Source organism: Lissotriton helveticus, chromosome 1_1 (assembly GCF_964261635.1).
Source record: "Lissotriton helveticus chromosome 1_1, aLisHel1.1, whole genome shotgun sequence".
NCBI lineage: Eukaryota > Metazoa > Chordata > Amphibia > Caudata > Salamandridae > Lissotriton > Lissotriton helveticus.
In genome coordinates, this window is record NC_136057.1 from 1,254,080,420 (window position 1) to 1,254,100,386 (window position 19,967).

The 19,967-nt window shown below is 41.8% G+C and overlaps 1 protein-coding gene across 2 annotated transcripts in view; it reads left to right on the forward strand.

Annotated features, from left to right (window-relative positions):
* LRRK2 (leucine rich repeat kinase 2) overlaps positions 1-19,967 on the forward strand; it is a 2,266,429-nt gene that overhangs the window by 152,644 nt on the left and 2,093,818 nt on the right. For both annotated transcript variants that reach the window (XM_078680082.1, XM_078680090.1), the window contains exon 4: positions 5,236-5,324. In XM_078680082.1, coding sequence (XP_078536208.1) covers positions 5,236-5,324 — 89 coding nt within the window. The remainder of the gene's footprint in view (positions 1-5,235; positions 5,325-19,967) is intronic.

Here is a 19,967-nt window from a genome sequence, read left to right on the forward strand (position 1 = left end):
TTTTTGGTGCCCATTGTCAATAGATCCTGATCGCATGAGCTATCATCAGTTTATCCTAGCATAGCTTTAGTATTCCTAATGTATGATGGTAATGATTTAACCAAATTTGCAACATGTATGTCAACGTAATCTACATTTCTTTTATTACCTGAGCCAAACCCTGAGATACTGGGGGAAATTTGCCAGTTTTGTGACTTGTCCGTTAAGAGTACATTATGGGAATTTCCAGAAATTCACATTCACATATTTAAATTCTTCTTCATCCAACAATTTTCATTGAAAATATCTCTAAAGTAGCATTTTTGTTTTCTCTTGTGCATTTGCTTCTTTCTTTCCTCTAGCATGCAATTATTATAGTCACAAAGTTGTTGCATTTCTTCATGACAATAGTCCTTAAAACCCATTACCCCAATATAGGCCCATTTATCTGATTGTCTAACTGTGTAATTTAAATCAGACATCAACATTTCCAATGCTTTTCATTCACCTTCATTCAAATGTACATATATTATTTTTTTCACATGAATGCTGACCAAATTTTGAGATACAATTTCAAAGAATAAACTGGTAGGTAACAATGGTGTGAATTGAGATGTAACTTCCAGACCACCTTCCTTAGGTATAGATTTCTCAATTCCTATTGGAATGCAGGATCCCAATTGTCTCTACTGTGAATCCTCTAAACTTTCAATTACTTTATTATATTTAATTTCCTTGATAATCAGTTCAGAAATTGCTATGGACAGTGAAGTAGGGTAATGTTTCTCATGATAGGATTTGAAAATAATGTTCAGTTTTTGTTTTCTGGTGAACTTATTTGTGGATTATTATTTAGGGCAGCCAAGTGTCCATTTCAAATTACAAGGGCCCCACCCAATAGATGTCACACAAATTAAAGAAAATAAAAGAACCTTTGCTCAATCCCTGCTAATGTGACACAAAGCAGTCAGGCTTAAATCAAAGGCAATGTGTAAAATATGTAAGCAGGGCATACACAGTAGAAAAAAGTCATACAAATTGCAGTAAAATTCCACAACTACTTTTAAAGTAAAGAGAACAATTTTATGAGCAAAGTAAGTAGAAGTGACAAAAAATCCAATAAGGTAATGAATTTTTAAAGATTTACATAAAAATAGTGCAAAAACCACAAAGCTCCAATGATAGTCTATGGAATTGGTAGACTGGGATCCATGCAATTTTCTGAAGCTGAATGCGATGGAGCCCTGATTGGATACAACAAGGGGATTACTCCCAGTAAAATTCTAAGAGTTATAATATAAAGTTACTAAGGCCTAACACAGTACTTTGTCACTTTTGAGAAGAAACCCCCTTCTTGAGTGGGCCACCACTGTAATTGCAGCAGTTGCCATCCAACCGAATGCTGAACACTTGAAGCAGCTTGGTCTAGCTGAAGCCCTGGAGCTTTGGAGAATTCTCACAGAAATGTTTCTTTTTCCGGCAGGTCCCTCTGATTCTCTGGAGGAACTGTTTTTCAAAGTTTCCAAACTTTCTTCAGGTGCCCTGACATCACAGGAGTAAATTTCTAAGGCCCCAGACCTCTGAGAATGGTACTTAGAGACATTCAGGGTTTCAGGCAGAGGCCCACAGCAAAGTGTAGCCCATTTCCAGTTGTGCCTGGTCACCTAGGCATTTACTGGACAAGACATCTTACAGCTTGATGTCTCCCTGTTGCAATGCAAGAGGCCAACCAACTGATCCTTGTAGTCTGTTTCTTGGTCCTGGGTTCAAGAGCTAGTCCAGTCCTTCAGGGCTTTTCTCAGGTCACAGACATCAGGTACATTTCTCTCCTGATCTTCCGCAGGTCCAGTAATATGTGTTCAGAGGAGGTGCCTTGTGGTGACATTTATGACAGGCTCTAGCTAGTGAGAGGGGGGAGGGGCCCTGGGCACTTCCTAACCAATTGGGTAAAAGTTCCCAGTAGCAACCAACCCTCCCCACTTTTTCAGTAGTTCCTGGTTGCTTTACTGGAGGGCCTGAGTGCCTGCCCAGAGGTCTGGCCAGCGTATGGAGCACTCCTCTCCTCTGTGGTCATTCAAGCCAGTTCCAATGGTAGCTTTCCTCCCACTTTTTTTCATGCCAACTCGACTAGGAGGACAAAAGCTGGGGCCTTTTCAAGTGTCACTTAACTTTTGCTTGTGACAGGGAAGGCCCCTTCGAAGTTAATTATGTTCCTGGGCCCACCCCATCTTGTCTTCCTTCCAAGGGGGTAAAATACCTCCCTATTCCCAGGCCACTGTCTCCGCTCTAGGCGCAGTTTGCAACCTCCTTCAAACCTATTTCCGGGCAATGTTAGGCTGGCCAATTGCAGGAGTGCTAATGCAAATTATTCTCCCAGCAGCTTCATGAGTGAAGGTAACTTCATAAAACTTCAATTTCTCATATATGTAGTAAGACTCCGACTTCACCATTAGATTTGATTGTTATTATATATAAAAGTAGGCATTATAAATATTTGAATGAAATATGTAACTGTTACAGGCCAAAAGTTATAGATTAAAATGTGTAATCCATACTTTGAATTTTCTTATTTGTCAACTACATCCTGACACGCAATGTTGTTTTGGGCATAGTCACTGGGGGAACATGCCATTTATAATGTCACATATGGCCTACTCTTAAATATTATGCACACTGTACATTGTTGGCAGCAAGGTGCACTATGAGGGACCTATTTAATATTTAAATCAGATTTTCTTACCTGTCTAAAGGTTAATATTTGACAGGTTTGTTGAGCAGGGGCAAGCTACACCATATAGGCCTGAGACCTTGTTTTCACTGCCACTGCAGTGGATGAACTGCAGCCCTCCAGTGGCATTTAACTTTCCATGGCAGGGGTGTATTTCTGCACCATATACCCCTGGACTTATGGGAAAGTTAAATGTGCCAATGGGATTTCAGACCATTTCACAGGCGTCACATCACATACGTTTGCCACTGAATGGCAGTGTCCCTGTGTTAAAGTTCAAGATTACCAGCTGGTGAGTCTCCCACCCGCCAAATAGCCTAGGGTGACCACCCAAATAGGGAAAATGTTGCGGTATATACCAAATCTACATTCAACTCCATTTTATCAATCCTACTTACTACTAGAAGCAAAGCCCAATCCATAATTTAATGCAGGAACTTCTTCAGCAGATAGTTTTCTGTTTGAAATATTGAGAACTGTGGGCTAGATGTACGAAGCCTTTTTGTGGTCGCAAATGGCCCAATTTACAAAATCGGGGGGTTGGCAGCTGTAAAAATGCTTTCTCTAATGTATCAAACCCAATTTGCGATTTGGTAACTTATTACTGAATTGCAGTTTTCGTGTGTGAAATCATACTGATTTAGTACCTGAAAGTTGTGTGTTTAGGGCGTCCCATCCAAATCTGAAAATGTAGTGGTATATATTAATGATTTGCGACCGAAATGGGGTCACGAAACATTTGTACTTTACCACCAACTCCAAGTTGGTGGTAACCCATTCGCGAATGGGAAGAGGCCCTTTGGTACCACCTTCCTTTTGAGCATGTTTAAAACATTTTTTTTCAAGAGTAGGCTGCCTACTTCTAAAAAATGAAAATGAAAGATTCCATTTTTTTTAAAAACGCATTCTGTTTTTCTTTTAGGAAAACAGGCTGCATTGAAAATATATATATAAAACATTTAATGGAGGTGGCATGACCCGCTTCTTGAACTTACTAGCCAGCAAGGATTTCCACAGCAATTTGGAAATGTAAGGAAGAAAGGGAGAGGAGAGAGGTGAAACCCTCTCTCTGGCAACTCTACGTTTCAAGCAAATTACTCGAGTGTGGCAGCATAATTATGCACTTTGCAGTTGGAATTTTAAAGTGTGCACCTTGAATTATGGCATGACAAATATGTGCTATTTGGTGAACAAAAGTAACGCTATTAAGCAGTATGGAATTTAGCACCAGTGCACATGGAGCAATATACATTTGGTGCATTCTGGGGCTTGTAGTTGGAAGCTATGGGCACATGACCACAAGGATTTCAAATAACACTCACCTGTGACCAAGGCGGCGAAATGCTGAAACGCGTAAGGCATAAATGAGTGGTTTCTGTGCTGTGAGCACATTCAGACGAATAAAGTCAGCTTGTCTAGAAGTCGGAGTTGGGCTCTATCTACTCTTTTGCGCTTTAACTCTACAGGATTCTCCGTTCCTGTTCCAAGAGCCCGCCCTGCAGGGTCGGGTGCCCTCAGAAAAATGGAGCCCTTTGAAAACATTTAATGGAGGCGGCATGACCCGCTTCTTGAACTTACCAGCCAGCAAGGATTTCCACGGCAATTTGGTAATGTAAGGAAGAAAAGGAGAGGAGAGAGGTGACACTCTCTCTCTGGCAACTTTGCCTTTCAAGCAAATTACTCGAGTGTGGCAGCATAATTATGCACTTTGCAGTTGGAATTTTAAAGTGTGCACCTTGAATTATGGCATGACAAATACGTGACATTTGGGGGCATGTTATCAACAACTAGCGATATTTATCGCTAAATAAGCTTAGCAAATTTTTTTATCGCCGCACATCGCCGGATTTTAGCGTAGAGATAACATGCTATTAGCAACGTTTATCTCTAAAGCGATAAAATATCCGGCGATAGCGGCGAAATACGCGAATTTCGCTGGAAATCCAGCAATATTCAGGCATATCACTAATAGGGACTTAGCCTGAATATCCACCTCCCATTGGATATACAGGCTAAGAACTGGTCTGAGCAGGGGTTAGTTTTCAGCGATATTCACGCTTAGCGCGTATTTTTTGGGCGCTACGCCTTCGTTGATAATAGGCGATAAAATCTCATCTCTACTAGAGCATAAAAAAAATACTACATCGCTTCTGAGTATGAGTTGCTTGTGAGATGTATTTACAAACTACATTTAAATGTCATAGCGAAGTAATATTGAGTCTGTATTTGGAAAACAGCTTAGAATGACATTTTCTATTTTCTTCAACAATTCTAAATATGAACCCATCGCAAACAGCTTTACACTCATTTCTACACCAGTTGTTGAAATGTATTAGTAGGATGATGTCTGCCAGTACACAAGTGATATATTCTGAACTATTCTTGCTTGCCTCTGTGAAATTCTAGTAAGTAAACCCGCTAAAGAACTAATAAATGGGGGTTTGGCTTATTGTGATTCAATGAAAACTAAAATGTATCTTATAATCGAGTATCTTTCTGATTGCTGTTGTTTTCTTTTTTTGCTGTAGGCAGATTCTTAATGTGCTGTCGTTACATAATGCAAATATAAACATATTGACCATTGTACTGAAGACTTTAACTCTGCTCCTAACATCAGGTAATGCTTATGTTTATAAATCATTAAGGCATAAAATGTTTGTATTATTTTTCATATGTGATAGTGCCTGTTTTTATTGTTCTCTCTTAACTTTCTAAGAATGGTATTTATAAACTGTTCTATGTGAAAGTTATTGGTACTGCAGCTGTTTGTTAGGTGTTTGCAAGACTTTGCATGAGAGGAGAAGAGATAAAAGAACTGATAAAAAGCAACAATGGAATTTACCTCTGTCATTATCTACCAACCCACACCTCTTTTGCCCTGTGTCAGTATTGTGCGGTGACAGAGCACTTACACTGTAGTTTCTTGATAAAAGGGATCGGTGCTACTGTTCATGGGTTGTTGATAATATGGTAGCTGCTCGAAGAAGGGTACAGGCAATTCATGGCAGATGATATCTGTTATTAGCATCTCACCTCACACAACTAATGCCTCTCATTCCACTTCAGCATTGCATGGAATGTGTGCCAACAAGTGAAGCACACTTAGGAGTGCCAACTAACAATTAAGGACAGGGGTCTGGAATTAGTCCTTTTTCTTTTGTGGACCGCTTTGGAAGCTTTAAAGGGATTTGAGAATGTGTATAGGCACTTGAATATTTTGTGAGTTATGTTATACAAAATTTATATAGCGCACTTCTCGTCCCCGAGGGGACACCTCGGCGCTCGAGGTAGCATAGTGTCAATTTCTGCTAATTAAAACAACCAGGTTTTAAGCTATTTTTTGAAGCCAGCAAAGTCTGTGCATGCTCTAATGGTCAAGGGGACTGTGTTCCAATGGAACGGAGCCAGATAAAACAAGCATTGAAAATGCAATAGGTCTCGCCTTTGATTAAGTTAAAGCCATTTGCTTTGCTGATGGTATTGTATAGCAAAGCAAATGGCTTTAACTTAATAAAAGGCGAGAAATATTGCATTTCCAATGCTTGTTTTTTCTCAAGGTATTATTCCTTATGAATTGGCACTTCGCTTTTTGAAATACCTCTTAAACTTAAACAACATTTGTGTTACTCTTGATTACATCAAAAAGGCCCTTCGAAGACGACACTCTTTATCCTATTTGGATGATTTGCGCTTTAAGGTTATTCATGAAGATCTCTGAGAATTTTTTACATTGGGTTTTTCAAACCAAAAGTTACAGGTTGAAATCAATGGAACCCCTGGACATTTTATGTACAATTTTATAAAAGGGACATGAACATATGAGTTTATTTATTCTGAATTGTTGCTTTGCTAAACTACATCCTCTGATAGTGAATGTGTAAATAAGTATGTTTTTAGATAAATAATGTACATTTTATATTTTTATTGAATATTTTAGATTAATTAAATTATGATTCATTTATTGCTGCTCTTTTATGGATTTGTTTGTAAATCCAAATAAAGAATTGAATTGATCATGGGCAATCCCTCGATCTATCCTCTCTCAATTCCACATGAGTGGAAATAATGTGTGTGTATGGGGGGGGGGGAGAATTTGTCCCTCTGTCTCCCTTTAATTTTTTCTGGAGCACAAAATAATTTCAATATTTTAGTTCACATGAAAATGAGGAAATTGTAAGTAACAGATACTGGTGCATGTCATGCCTTCCTGGATTTTCCTTGGTCTCAATATTTTGAAAATATCTGGGGGTTTTAGGGTTCTTTTGGTGTTGGTTGGCACTGTACACAAATACTGCAACCATCTCCGTCAAAATGTGCTAATCAATGTCCTACTGAAAAAGTCAAGGTCATGGTTTTGGCTAGTTTCTGTCCACATACAATATGCCCCCTCACACGGAGGGTATCATGTTTGCAAAACAACCTCACAACTGCATGGTGGCATGATTGGTACATACCCCTTAACACCTACATAGGATGATTCTCTAATGCCTTTATCAAAATTAGAGTTTATTTGGGTCAAAGTTGATAAGATCTATAAATCATCCAGTACTACACAATGTATTTAAAATTCTGCATATATCTGTGCATCAAGGTTCGCATTTATCTACTTGCTTGCAGGGAGATTGTGAGTGTTGACTTTGTGTGGTGGATGTGAAGTTGCTTAAAGCAAATGCTGATGGGCTGTTTGCCAGGACATGAATTCTGGCTAGCTTTCGGACCTAAAAAAGGGAACATTTACAATACAAATTTTTGCAAATATTAGCCAGGGTACGATTGTGAAGCTTCAAAGAATGACAATTCACAGGATCAAAAATGGGTAATGGCCTTTGATACAATAACCTCCTAATCAGATGATTTTCCTTAACTCACTATGGTTGAATGATGAAAAAGGATCCGTCACATGCACAGGATCAAGAGTTCTCTCGCTGCAACTAAGTACAGGACGCCGCAATATTCAGGGAGTTACTCTTGTCATTCCAATCTAGTACAATAGCTCAAGTCACAGACTTCAGCAGTGGTAATGATGCATACATATGGTGGGAATAGCTGCCCTGGCTACAGTAGGCAGCTCAGATTAAGATGATCTGATCACGACAGACATTTGTTTCCCTGTATCATCTCAGTAGCCTATGTTCGTCAGAGAATCTGAGCAGGTGAACAATGCTAATGAATTCCATATACTAAATCGTATCCAAATATAGGTACTAATTTTGTATGGTCCAGATTATTTAATTCTCTCCGAGCAGCTCTTTAATTCAATCCCTTAGGATGAAATGTTTAAGTTTTCTTTGCCCTTGCACTGGGCACTTGATAAAGCTGGTGTCTTCCAGTTCAGACTATGGTGCTCTGTAAATTATAGCTGTCTTCAAGACGATGCGCACTACATATCGGCCGACATACAAAAGAATTACCTCTTGCAATCGGGTGTTTTTTAAGAAAGATTATTAGCACAAAAACCAGACAATCCAAATATTTTCAGGAGTGCAGCTAACAGATTTTCTGCTTTTCTTTTCTACTAAAGACAATCTAGCATGTAAAACACAAGGACTGTGGAAAACTCCGTGCGCTATTTAGCAACTACGGGTAGCATCCGCGAGTAGGATGGACCATCCAGTGATAAAGTCACAATAAATTTCAAAAGCTTACCGGATATAAATAAAAAAACATTTAGGCATCCAAATTTTTGTGATGCAAGATTTTTTAAAGAGTAGTAGACTGTATTGCTCTTTGGATGGGTTATTTAGCAAAACCAATACATGAACAAAATCTGCATACAATGATATTGTGCCATAGACCAATTTTATAATTTCACACACCATGTGACAGAAATTTTTTACAACTGCTACTTTCTCAAAGACCTAGTTCCAGCACGATTGCTGTGCCCAGTCATACCCACCCACTCATCTATGACTGCGGAGTGTTACCTGTTTGCGCAATGCCTTGAAGTTGCAAGTTGTTTATTACCTGCAAAACAAAATGGCAAAAGGATCCTTACCTCAACGCCCCGCGTTCCCGGTAATCCAGGTCGTAGCTCTGCACAGAGTCCATGCAGGAGTCGCGGGAGCCACCCTGTTGCTGTAGGTGGGATTGCACAGGGAACTGGTGCACCGATGCATTGGGCTGCGAGGTTGTGTGGAAAGAGGGGGAATGCTATTGCTGGTCTCACTACGGTAATCACTGTCCCGGTCATCCACAGCACTGTCGGGGTCTTTAAAGGCTAAAGACAAGAACAAGTCGGCCTGGAGCAGAGAACAGCCTAAGAGACGCGGGAGGGCAGGAGCGTGACGCCGTGAGCGTGCACGTTGGTCCCTGCGGCTCGCGCATTCACAGACCGGTGTCTGCTCGTGCACCGGTCTGTATCACTTGCAACGCAGGCGAGCCCTAATAATTATCACAGCATGCCAAGAGGCGCCCCTCGCTGCTGGAGCACTCAACTGCGCATTAATTATAGTTGAGTGCACCAGCAGCCTGGGGTGCCTGTTGACATGCTGTGATAAGTGGGGTCTCATGCTGTGTTGTTTATTACTTGCGGCGCCTGACGTGCTGCGCATTAATTAACGTGCACAAGCTGTTCCACTATGAAGCGCGTTCACAGACCTGAATCGGCTCGTGCCCAGACCTGAATCGGCTCGTACCCAGGTCTGTCTCCCTTGGGAGGAAACACGGCGACTATAAGTCTCGTTGGCGGCAGCGCTTCGCGCTGCAACGCCAGCAAGACCTAAAAAGTTACGTCCTCTTCATTTAGATGTGCGGATGCGTAGAGGGCAAAGAAGTTTATTATCTCCCTTTCCTGTCAAGGCAGTAAGGTCTCAATTTTTCTTGTAAATATTAGGGTCCTTTGCCTGTCCAGGTTTTGTGTGTCCAACAGAGAAGTTTGAACATTGTTCTCTTTTTTATTGGAAGCCAGTGTAAGGCTCTAAGCAAAGGGGCAGATGGAGTGCCCAACGGCTGTTTATTAATCAGTCGGGCTGTGGTGTTTTGAACCACCTGCAACTTGGCATGAACAGATATGTTGGATGCTGCTACAAGCAAATTACCATAGTCAAGGTGACTAATATTTAGGGCCTGGCTGAGGGTCTTGCGAGAATCTAGTGGCAGCCACTGGAAGATTCTTTTGAGGAGGCGCATTATCCTGAAACATGTGCCATATGTGGAAGTCACATGGTCCTTCATTGAGAGCTTGTTTTCAAAGAGGACGCCCAAGTTCCTCACCGCGCTTCTAAGAGCAGGGGCAGGGCCGAGCTCCATCGGCCACCAGTCCTCATCCCAATAGAGATGAGCCTTTCCGAGAAGTAGTATTTCGGTTTTGTCGGCGTTCAGTTGTAGACAGTTTAGGGACATCCAGGCAGCAAGGTCCTTTATACAAGAGTTGAAACGCTATTTAACATCCTGATAATCCTGTTCAAGAAATATGACCAGCTGGGTGTCATCGTCATAAGAGAATATCTCAAAACCATAGGATTTGACTTGCCTTTCAAGGGAGGAGATATAAATATTGAAGAGTGTTTGGCTCAAGGCAGAGGCCTGAGGGACTCCCTTGTCCAAGCATACTGTCGTGGACTGGAAGGGGCCTAAAGTAGTAGTTTAAGATCTATCTTTTAAGAACTCAGTCAGCCTGTGCTGTGTATGCCCATGGTCAGCAAGCATGAATAAGGTGTGATACAGTGTCAAATGCAGCAGACCGGTCTAGCAGGACCAGCATAGCTGGTTTGCCAGCATCCAAAGCAAGACTAAGTCTGTCACTGCCACAAGAGTGGTCTCTGTGCTGTGCTGAGGGCGGAATCCTGATTACGAGGCATCCAACAAGGAGTGAGTCTCCAGGTAAGTTGTCAGCTGTTTGTTTACATGAGATTCCAACAGTTTGGCCATTATTGGGAGAAGAGTAATTGACAGGGTCAGAGGGATCACAGCGAGTTTTTTTCAGAATGGGTGTAACAAATGCAGCTTTCCATTCCCGAGGGACAGAGGCTAAGGACAGAGATAGATTGTACAGAGAGGAGACTGAAGGTACCAGTGAGGGAGCAAGCATGGTAAAAATATGGTTGGGGGGGACACAAGTCCGCTGGAGAGCCTGATTTAATTTTTAGTTAGAAGACCTGACAATTGGATGTGTGTAAAAGGTTCAAATGTCTCCAGTGAGGCCAGAATTTTACCGTGGCCGAGGTTAGCCCAATCGTTGGAGGGTAAAGTCTGCAAGTTAAGTGGAGTAATCCTGATCACTGGAATTGTGAAATCTACAGTTGTGTTGTGTCCAATAATAGTAAAAATTGCATGAATAAAGGGTTCTGTCTGCTTATCCATACTGTTAGACAGTATATATATATACGTATTTTGAAGTTCATTCAATTAGTGGACAATCTAGACTCAGAGAAAAGTCGCATGCAATTCATTCTTCTCCCTGTGTCTTTCTTTGGAACCCATCAGTCTCCTTTCATTATTTACTTATGGTTTGTGGAATGGTGGAATCATTTTACAAAATTTGATGACAATGAACCATATACACTTTTCCGGAAAATGAAGGGCAGTGTCCTATTATTACGCACTAGTGCTCTTATTGCTACTGTGAGATACATTTTGCAGATCTACAGAAGACAGACGATTGTAGACGTAATTCACCTTTCCTTATGGAGGAAAGAATGGTTGCCTGCTGGGGGAAGGTGAGGGCAAGAACAAACGCCCAGATGGATGATTATTTGGAACTTAGTCACTGGATATTTTCTGGATTCCAGCTAACTGCTGTGGAATTAATGTTATTCCTTCATTTGAGACTTCAGGGTATTTTAGAAGCGCTGCTTGTTGTATATACATGGTTGTTAAATTGTTGATTATTTACTAATGTTTTGTCTACAATTAAGAACCTTCGTGCAGCTGAGATACCTATTTGACTTTCCAGTAAGGTTCTCCTTCAGAGCCCTGACTGTATGTAACCATGTTTCTGTACTCTGGACCCTTACAGTATTAAATTCTCAGCATACTACCCAGAATTCTTGCTTGCCCAACCCAGAAGAATCCAGTTTGTTGTGTCTTCTTTGCATACACAACTGCTGAAAAAAGAGTTACCCGCAATGGAGTGTGCTGTGGAGTCAGAGTGCGCTGTGTTGCATGCACCACTTTGTAGTACAGGAAGTCTGGGTCTTCCCCAATGAGGGGTTTTATTCACCTTTTCTAATATGAAGTCAATTATGAAAGGGAGATAGAATGTGGAATTTATAGTAGAGGATCTTGCTTCAGAGATCTGCCTCACGCAGCCTCTGGAAATTTCAGTCAAGCACTTCACAGAGTCATAAAGGAAGCCTTCTGGAAGGAAAGTAGCCTTTATCATGCAATATCTTTACCACACAGCCTATACCATGCATGTCATTATCACGCAGGTGCCTTTACCACACATGCCTTTGCCACATATGATAATTATATAAATTAACTGTAAGAGGTAAGTGCATGTAAGGTAGGTGGGGGTAGGTAGTGGTAAAGAGTGGCAAGGGCAATTTAAGGCTTTTGGGGCGGGTGGTGATAAAGGGTGGCAAGGGTAATTTTTGTTTTTAAAGGTAGGCATTGGTAAAAGTTGACAGGGGTAATTATAGGTTTTGCAGGGGTAATGGTAAAGGGCAGTACGAGAAAAAATTTGATTTTAAGGGTGGGTAGTGGCAAAGGGTGGTAAGCGTTATTTTAGGGTTTATTTTTGTGTAGTGGTAAACAGTGGCAAGTGTAAATCAAAGGATTTGGGGGTGGGTAGTGGTAAAGGGTGGGAAATGTAAGTTAGAATAAAAAGGGAGTGTGTGTATATATATATATATATATATATATATATCTATATATATATATATATATAGATATATATATATATTTTTTTCACTGAACAAAACCATAGGTTTCAGGGTCGCTCTAGTTAGTTGGACATTTCACTCGTACAAAACCATAGAAATTACCCCGTTATAGTTAGTTCAGCTAACTAGAACTCGCACCCCCGCAATGCACATCACATATTACATCACTCATGACATGGTCAGTGACATCACTGATGACATCATCCAGTGACGGTGTGTTTCTGTAAAGTTTAAATATGTTTAATATATATAGGGAAAAGCATATTGAAGAATGAGTGGATGTATAAGTGTCTGAATGGATGATTTAGTAGGTGTGTGACTGACTCTATAAGTGAGTGATTAAATGTATCTTACTGAATGCATGGCTTAGTGACTAAACTGTGTGAATGTCTGTATCGTCTGTCTGTTGGTGTGTAAGCGGCTGCAAGGGTTTGTGAATAGCTAGATGAGTCTCTATATGAGTTATTGATTGGGTGTCTGAGTATCTATATTGGTGCCTGAGTGTTTGTGTGGGTGGAGTGTGTGTGACTCTGTGCATAGATTTGTGAGTGGGTTGTAAGTTGGGGTATTAAGTCCCCATGAATCCTGAGGGTCCCTGGGGTCCAACTAGCCCACCGGATACCTCCAGTAAGTGCCACAGAGCTGCGTTGCAGAGAGGTATAAAAAGGGGCGTGTCCTGGACCACCTCTCTGAAACGCAGGCCTGTGGCACCAACTAGCCCACCAGGTACCTCCAGTAAGCGCCACAGAGCTGCAAAGAGGTATAAAAAGGGGTGTGGCCTGGACCACCTCTCTGCAATGCAGCGCAGTGGCGGTTACTGGAGGTACGTGGTGGGCTAGTTGACCCTCAGCGACCCTCAGGATTGAAGAGAAATTAATTCCCCAACTTAAAATGCACCACAGAGTGTGTTTGCACACATATCACCTCAGGCCTATGGCATGTTTTAAGTTGGGGGATTAAGTCCCCTTGAATCCTGAGGGTCCATGGGGTCCAACTAGCCCACCAGGTACCTCCAGTAAACACCACAAAGCTGCGTTGCAGAGAGGTGTAAAAAGGGGCGTGTCCTGGAACTCTGCAACTCAGCCCTGTGACGCTTACTGGAGGTACCTGGTGGGCTAGTTGGCCCCCAGGGAACCCCAGTATTTTCGGGGAATTAATTCCCCAATTTAAAACGCGCCACAGGGCGCGTTTGCAGTGTTGGTGGGAGGGGGCGGGGCCTCAGGCACTATCGTTTTACATTTTTTTTTTTTTTAAGAAGGGGGGCTGTATGGCCCCCTTTCTTTTTGGCCCTGGGGACCACATCCCCCAGGGTCTAACCCCCATTAAAAAAAAAAAATATATATATATATATATGAACAGGAAGGGGGCCGTGTGGGCCCCCCTCCAGTGGCCGATTCCGGCCCCGGGGACCCCATTCCCCGGGGCATGGCCTTTATTTTTTTGGGGAGGGTGGCCGGGTCGCCGCCCTCCCGCGCAACATATAGCCCCAGGGACCCCATCCCCTGGGCCAGGCCCTATCCGTTGGGGACCGTGTGGGGAGCCCCAGTGCCCCCACGGTCCCGCCGGCTCCCCGCGTCCTGCAGGAGCTGGCATTGCTTTTCCACATGGGGAGCTGCTGACATGCATCTTCATCGTGTGGAAAAGCAGTCTGCTTTGCTTTCCCTGCTTTCACTTCAATGAAGCAAAGCAGTTTGCAATGACAGGACGGGAGCCGCACAGCTCCTGCCCTGTCATTGCAAACTGCAGTGTCCCGGGGGTGGGCACCCCGGGACACTGCAGGAGCCGGCGCTGGGGGGTGGCAGTCCGCAGGGCCATCAAGAGCTGAAGGAGGGGGGCCGCGCGGCCCCCCTCCGACATAATGCATAGCCCGGGGTCCCGGGGCATGTGGGGGGGCTTGAGCCCTCCCCCACAGGTGTATTTTTTTTTTTAAAGGCCCCGAGGTGTGCCCCCGCAAAATAATTAATAAAAGCCCCGGGGTGGCGGTTCCTGGGGCTTTGGGGGGGCCTTGGAGGCCCCCACATTAAAAAAGAAGCCCTCGGTTGTGGCGGTCCCCGGGGCTGCGTGCCCCCCAACTCATTAATCTTGCCCTAGGGAGGTGGCGGTTCCCGGGGCAGTGTGTGGGGGATTGGGGACCCCCACACATTTTTTTTCACGGGACCTGGCCCACCCGGGGGCTTAAATCCAACGAAGCACAGGAGCACGCGCTTCGTTTTCTTTTTTGATTTTCTCGGCCGGATTCTCACACCCAGCGCGGATTTGGCTGTTTCTTTTTTTAAAGAAAAGCTTTTATGGGACCCCTGAGCAGGCCTAGGGGGTCAGGGTGTTTCTCCCCTGCCCCCTTTTCTTGTTCTTTGCATTTGTTTTTCTCTTTTCTTGTGACTCGGTTCTACCGAATCACAAGATGGCTGCCAACACTTCCTGGTTTAGAGTGTTGACAGCCAATTAGAATGAAGCTTGTGGTAGGGAGGGTCCGCGGATCCACCACACCTCTAAATATCGAAACATTTTATTTTTTTATTTTTCAGCAACTACTGAACGGATTTACAAAAAGGGCGCTTTCTGAACCAAGCACCACCTTTTTGCCAAATTTGGTGTAATTCCATTCAGCAGTTCAAGCTGTAGCCGTATCTAAAGTTTCCTATGGAAAATTCATTTTCCGACCTCTTTGCTTTGAATTTCTCTGGAACTACTGAACGGATTTACACCATTTAACAAAAAGAGTTCTTTCTGAAACAAGCGCTACCTTTTTGCCAAAGTTGGTGTAATTTCGATCAGCAGTTCGGGCTATAGCGTGTCTAAAGTTTCCTATGGAAAATAACATGGAGAAAACATGTTTTGGGACCCCCTTTTTTCTCTGCCCCCCGCTTGGTGAATCAACCCGAAACTTTCAGGATAGGAGCTGACCGGAGCGGGCCACAAGTTTTGATAATTTTGCAAAGATTCGTCAACCATCACCAAAGATATTGGGAAAAGAAAAAACGTTTTCCTATGGAAACTAGGTCCTAACTAGAACTATCTACTGGCGACCGCCAGTAGATTTACATATATATATATATATATATATATATATATATATATATTCACTGAAAAAAAACATAGGTTTCAGGCCTGATATAGTTAGGAATTAGCATTTTAAAAACCTTGCAAATTCACTGAAAAAACCATAGGTTTCAGGCCTTATATAGTTAGGAATTAGCATTTTAAAAACCTTGCAAATTCACTGAAAAAAACATAGGTCTCAGGCCTTATATAGTTAGGAATTAGCATTTAAAAAACCTTTGAAATTCACTCAAAAAACTATAAGTTTTAGGGGTGTTATAGTTAGCTGGACATTTCACTCATACAAAACTATTGAAATTGCTCATATATATTTAGTTGTACTAACTATATTTCGCACACCGGCAATCCACTGCTGATGATGTCACATATTACATCATTCATGACATGGTCAGTGACATCACTGATGACATCTCAAATGACATCAATGATGACATCACTGATGACATCATCCAGTGAATGTGGTTTGCTTCGTTATTTAAATATGCATTATATATATAGCAATTTGCATTGAAGTATGAGTGGATATATAAAAATAAATATTTGGATGGAGGACTTTAACAATGTATAGTGTCTCACTAAATATAGTGGATAGTGACTAAACGGTGTGAATATCTGCATCACTTTGTCAGTTGTTGTGTAAACTGGTTCTCCAGTTGGTTACTAGCTATGTGAAAGTATATATTAGTTATTGATTAGTTAATTGAGTATCTGTATGGGAGAGTGAATGTGTGTGTGGTTCGGTGGAGGGTGTGTGACTGCCCAAAGATGTGTAAATAGTTGATTCAGTAGATATATGAAGTTAAAACTACATGTTCTAACAGTTGTTTGGGTGAGTGAATATCTTTATGGGTGTGGTGATGAGCAAATATATTTCTCAATGGTACATGTCCAACAAACTAGAAAAATAAAAGGCAGTGTATGTGTCAGTTGTTGTATATAAATAAGTATAGATATGACTCAATGATTGTGTGAGTGACTGTATGCATAACTGTATACTTGTAATAATGATTTTATAATATACTAAATATGACTTACTATCTAAATGAATAGATGAAGTGGTGTTTGTAGAAGCGTGTAGCTAACTAAGTATGTAAGTATGATCCATTGTTTGCATAAGTGAGTAGGATATCTTCATATGTGAATAGGTTGTGTGCTGGTGTGTAATGTCGATATAGGTGTATAAGTATTTTTGATAGTGTTCTATTTTTCATTGACAGCATGTATGAGTGAATCTACAGGTAAGTGATTAGATGTGTGTATACATCTAGGAATCAATGAGTGGGTTTTAAAATACTTGTATTGCTGTGTCAATGGATTCAAATATGATACTCTGTATTTTACAAAGAGTGATGAAAGATTTTACTAGTGTATGAAAAGGTGTATGCGATTGTCATGTGGATGATGTCATCAGTGATGTCATCATTGATGTCATTTGAGATGTCATCAGTCATGTCACTGACCATGTCATGAATGATGTAATATGTGACATCATCAGCAGTGGATTGGGGGTGCGCGAAATATAGTTAGTACAACTAACTATATAGGAGCAATTTCAATGGTTTTGTATGAGTGAAATGTCCAGCTAACTATAACACCCCTAAAACTTATAGTTTTTTGAGTGAATTTCAAAGGTTTTTTAAAAGCTAATTCCTAACTATATAAGGCCTGAAACCTATGGTTTTTTCAGTGAATTTGCAAGGTTTTTAAAATGCTAATTCCTAACTATATAAGGCCTGAAACCTATGGTTTTTTCAGTGAATTTGCAAGGTTTTTAAAATGCTAATTCCTAACTATATAAGGCCTGAAACCTATGGTTTTTTCAGTGAATTTGCAAGGTTTTTTAAATGCTAATTTCTAACTATATAATGCCTGAAACCTATGGTTTTTTCAGTGAATTTGCAAGGTTTTTTAAATGACAATTTTTAAATGTATTAATTTGGTTTTTTTTATACTGATTTACTACATGTTTGCAGGCAGGTGTTCAGAGGGCACGCCCCCTTTTTACAACACTCTGCAGCGCAACCCCTGGCGCGTTTGCAGAGGTGGAACTAATTCCCCTTGCATACTGGGGGTCCCTGGGGGGCAACTAGCCCACCAGGAGCCTCCAGTATAAGCCAGGGGGCTGCATTGCAGAGAGGTGTAATGAGGCCACACCCTTTTTTACACCTCTCTGCAGCGCAGCCCCGGGCGTGTTTGCAGAGGGGGAACTAATTCTCCTTGCATACTGGGGGTCCCTGGGGGCCAACTAGCCCACCTGGAACCTGCAGTATGCGCCAGGGGCCTGCATTGCAGAGAGGTGTAATGAGGCCACACTCTTTTTTTACACCTCTCTGCAGTGCAACCCCTGGCGTGTTTGCAGAGTAGGAACTAATTCCCCTTGCATACTGGGTGTCCCTGGGGGGCAAATAGCCCAACAGGAGCCTCCAGTATGCGCCAAGGGGCTGCGTTGCTTTGCCCCGGGGGCGGCAGTCCCCGGGCAAGTGTGGGGGGGATTGTGGACCCCCCACACTTCTTTATCACTATGCCCCCAAGATTTGGTCCCCCCGTGAGGTAATTTTTTTAAAAACAGACCAGGTTTAAAAAAATAAAAAAATTGGTCCTTTTTTGTCCTTGTGGGGCCACCTAGGCAGGCCTAGGGTGTCAGGGTGTATCTACCCTGCCCCCTTTTTGTGTTCTTCACGTTTGTTTTTTTGCTTTCTTTTGCCTTTGTCTATCGAGCACAAGATGGATGCCAACACTTCCTGGTTAGAAGTGTTGACAGCCAATGAGCATGCAGCTTTCTCTGGAAGGCATGCTGATTGGCTGCCACTGTCTGTCAACACTAGCACAAGATGGATGCCAACACTTCCTGGTTAGAAGTGTTGACAGCCAATGAGCATGCAGCTTTCTCGGGAAGGCATGCTGATTGGCTGCCACTGTCTGTCAACACTCCAAACCAGGAAGTGTTGGCAGCCATCTTGTGCCTCGGTAGAACGAAGGCACAAGAAAGCAGTGAAACAAAGGTGCAAAACACGCAAAGGGAGCAGGGTAGAATCACCCTGACCCCTAGGCCTGCTCAGGGGGTCCCACAAGGAATCGCGATATTGCGAACGATTGAAAATGACTTTTCTTGAGAAACATTTGGATTTGGATTATTGTGTCCTATACTTCAGAATTTTTAAAAGACTGACTTTGAGGATGCTATAAATTACTCAAGTCTGCCTGAATTGTGTGGGTAAAATTGATACCTAGTCACTTTGAATAAGAATGTACTTACGTCTCGTCTAACATTTGGAAGAAATATCTAGTTCTATGACAACAGGATACCGACATAACTTGAAGGAAATAGGAACGCCCTGAAGAAGTTCTGTTGTACAGAACGAAACGCGTCGGCTGGCTGTGGTACATAAACATTAGGAAAATAAAAGCATTTGAATATATACACCAAGATTCAGCGCTTCAATAAGGACTCTAAGTGATATGATTTGATTGGACTTGTTGTGCAAGTGGTGCTGTGCCAAACTTTGGAATATTCTCTACTACTCTCTACTACTCACTCTCTATTACTCCACTACTCTCCAATACTCACTCTCTACTACTCATTCTCTACTACTCTACTACTCTCTACTACTCTCTCTCTACTACTCCCTCCCTACTACTCACTATCTACTACTCTCTACTACTCACTCTCTACTACTCTCTACTACTCACTCTCTACTACTCACTCTCTACTACTCTCTACTACTCACTCTTTACTACTCTCTACTACCCACTCTCTACTGCTCTCTACTACTCACTCTACTTCTTACTCTCTACTGCTCTTTACTACTCATTCTCTCTACTCACTCTCTACTACTCTCTACTCACTCTACTACTCTCTACTACTCACTCTCTGCTACTCTCTCTACTGCTCTCTACTACTCTCTACTACTCACTCTCTACTCTCTATTACTCACTCTCTACTCTCTACCTCTCTACCTCTCTCTACTAGTCTCTACCTCTCTACCTCTCTCTACACGCACACATATACACATATATATATATATATATATGCATATATATATGCATATGCATTTATATATATGTATGTGTATATAAATATATATATATATATATATATATATACATAAACATTATAATCTGCATATCTATATAAATACAAATATAAATGCATGCACACATATACATATATGCATGTTATTTACATGAAAGTTTGAAAAACACTAATAAAAGCAAAGCTAAAAAGCCACCTCATTACAAACAGAATGGCTTTAACTTAAACGAGGGTGAGAACTATTGCATTTTCAATACTTGTTTACTTTGGTTCCATCAAGAAGGCATTCAGATGTGTCACACATTTGCCATAAATTCTGAATGTTAGCACTCTAGTTGCTCAT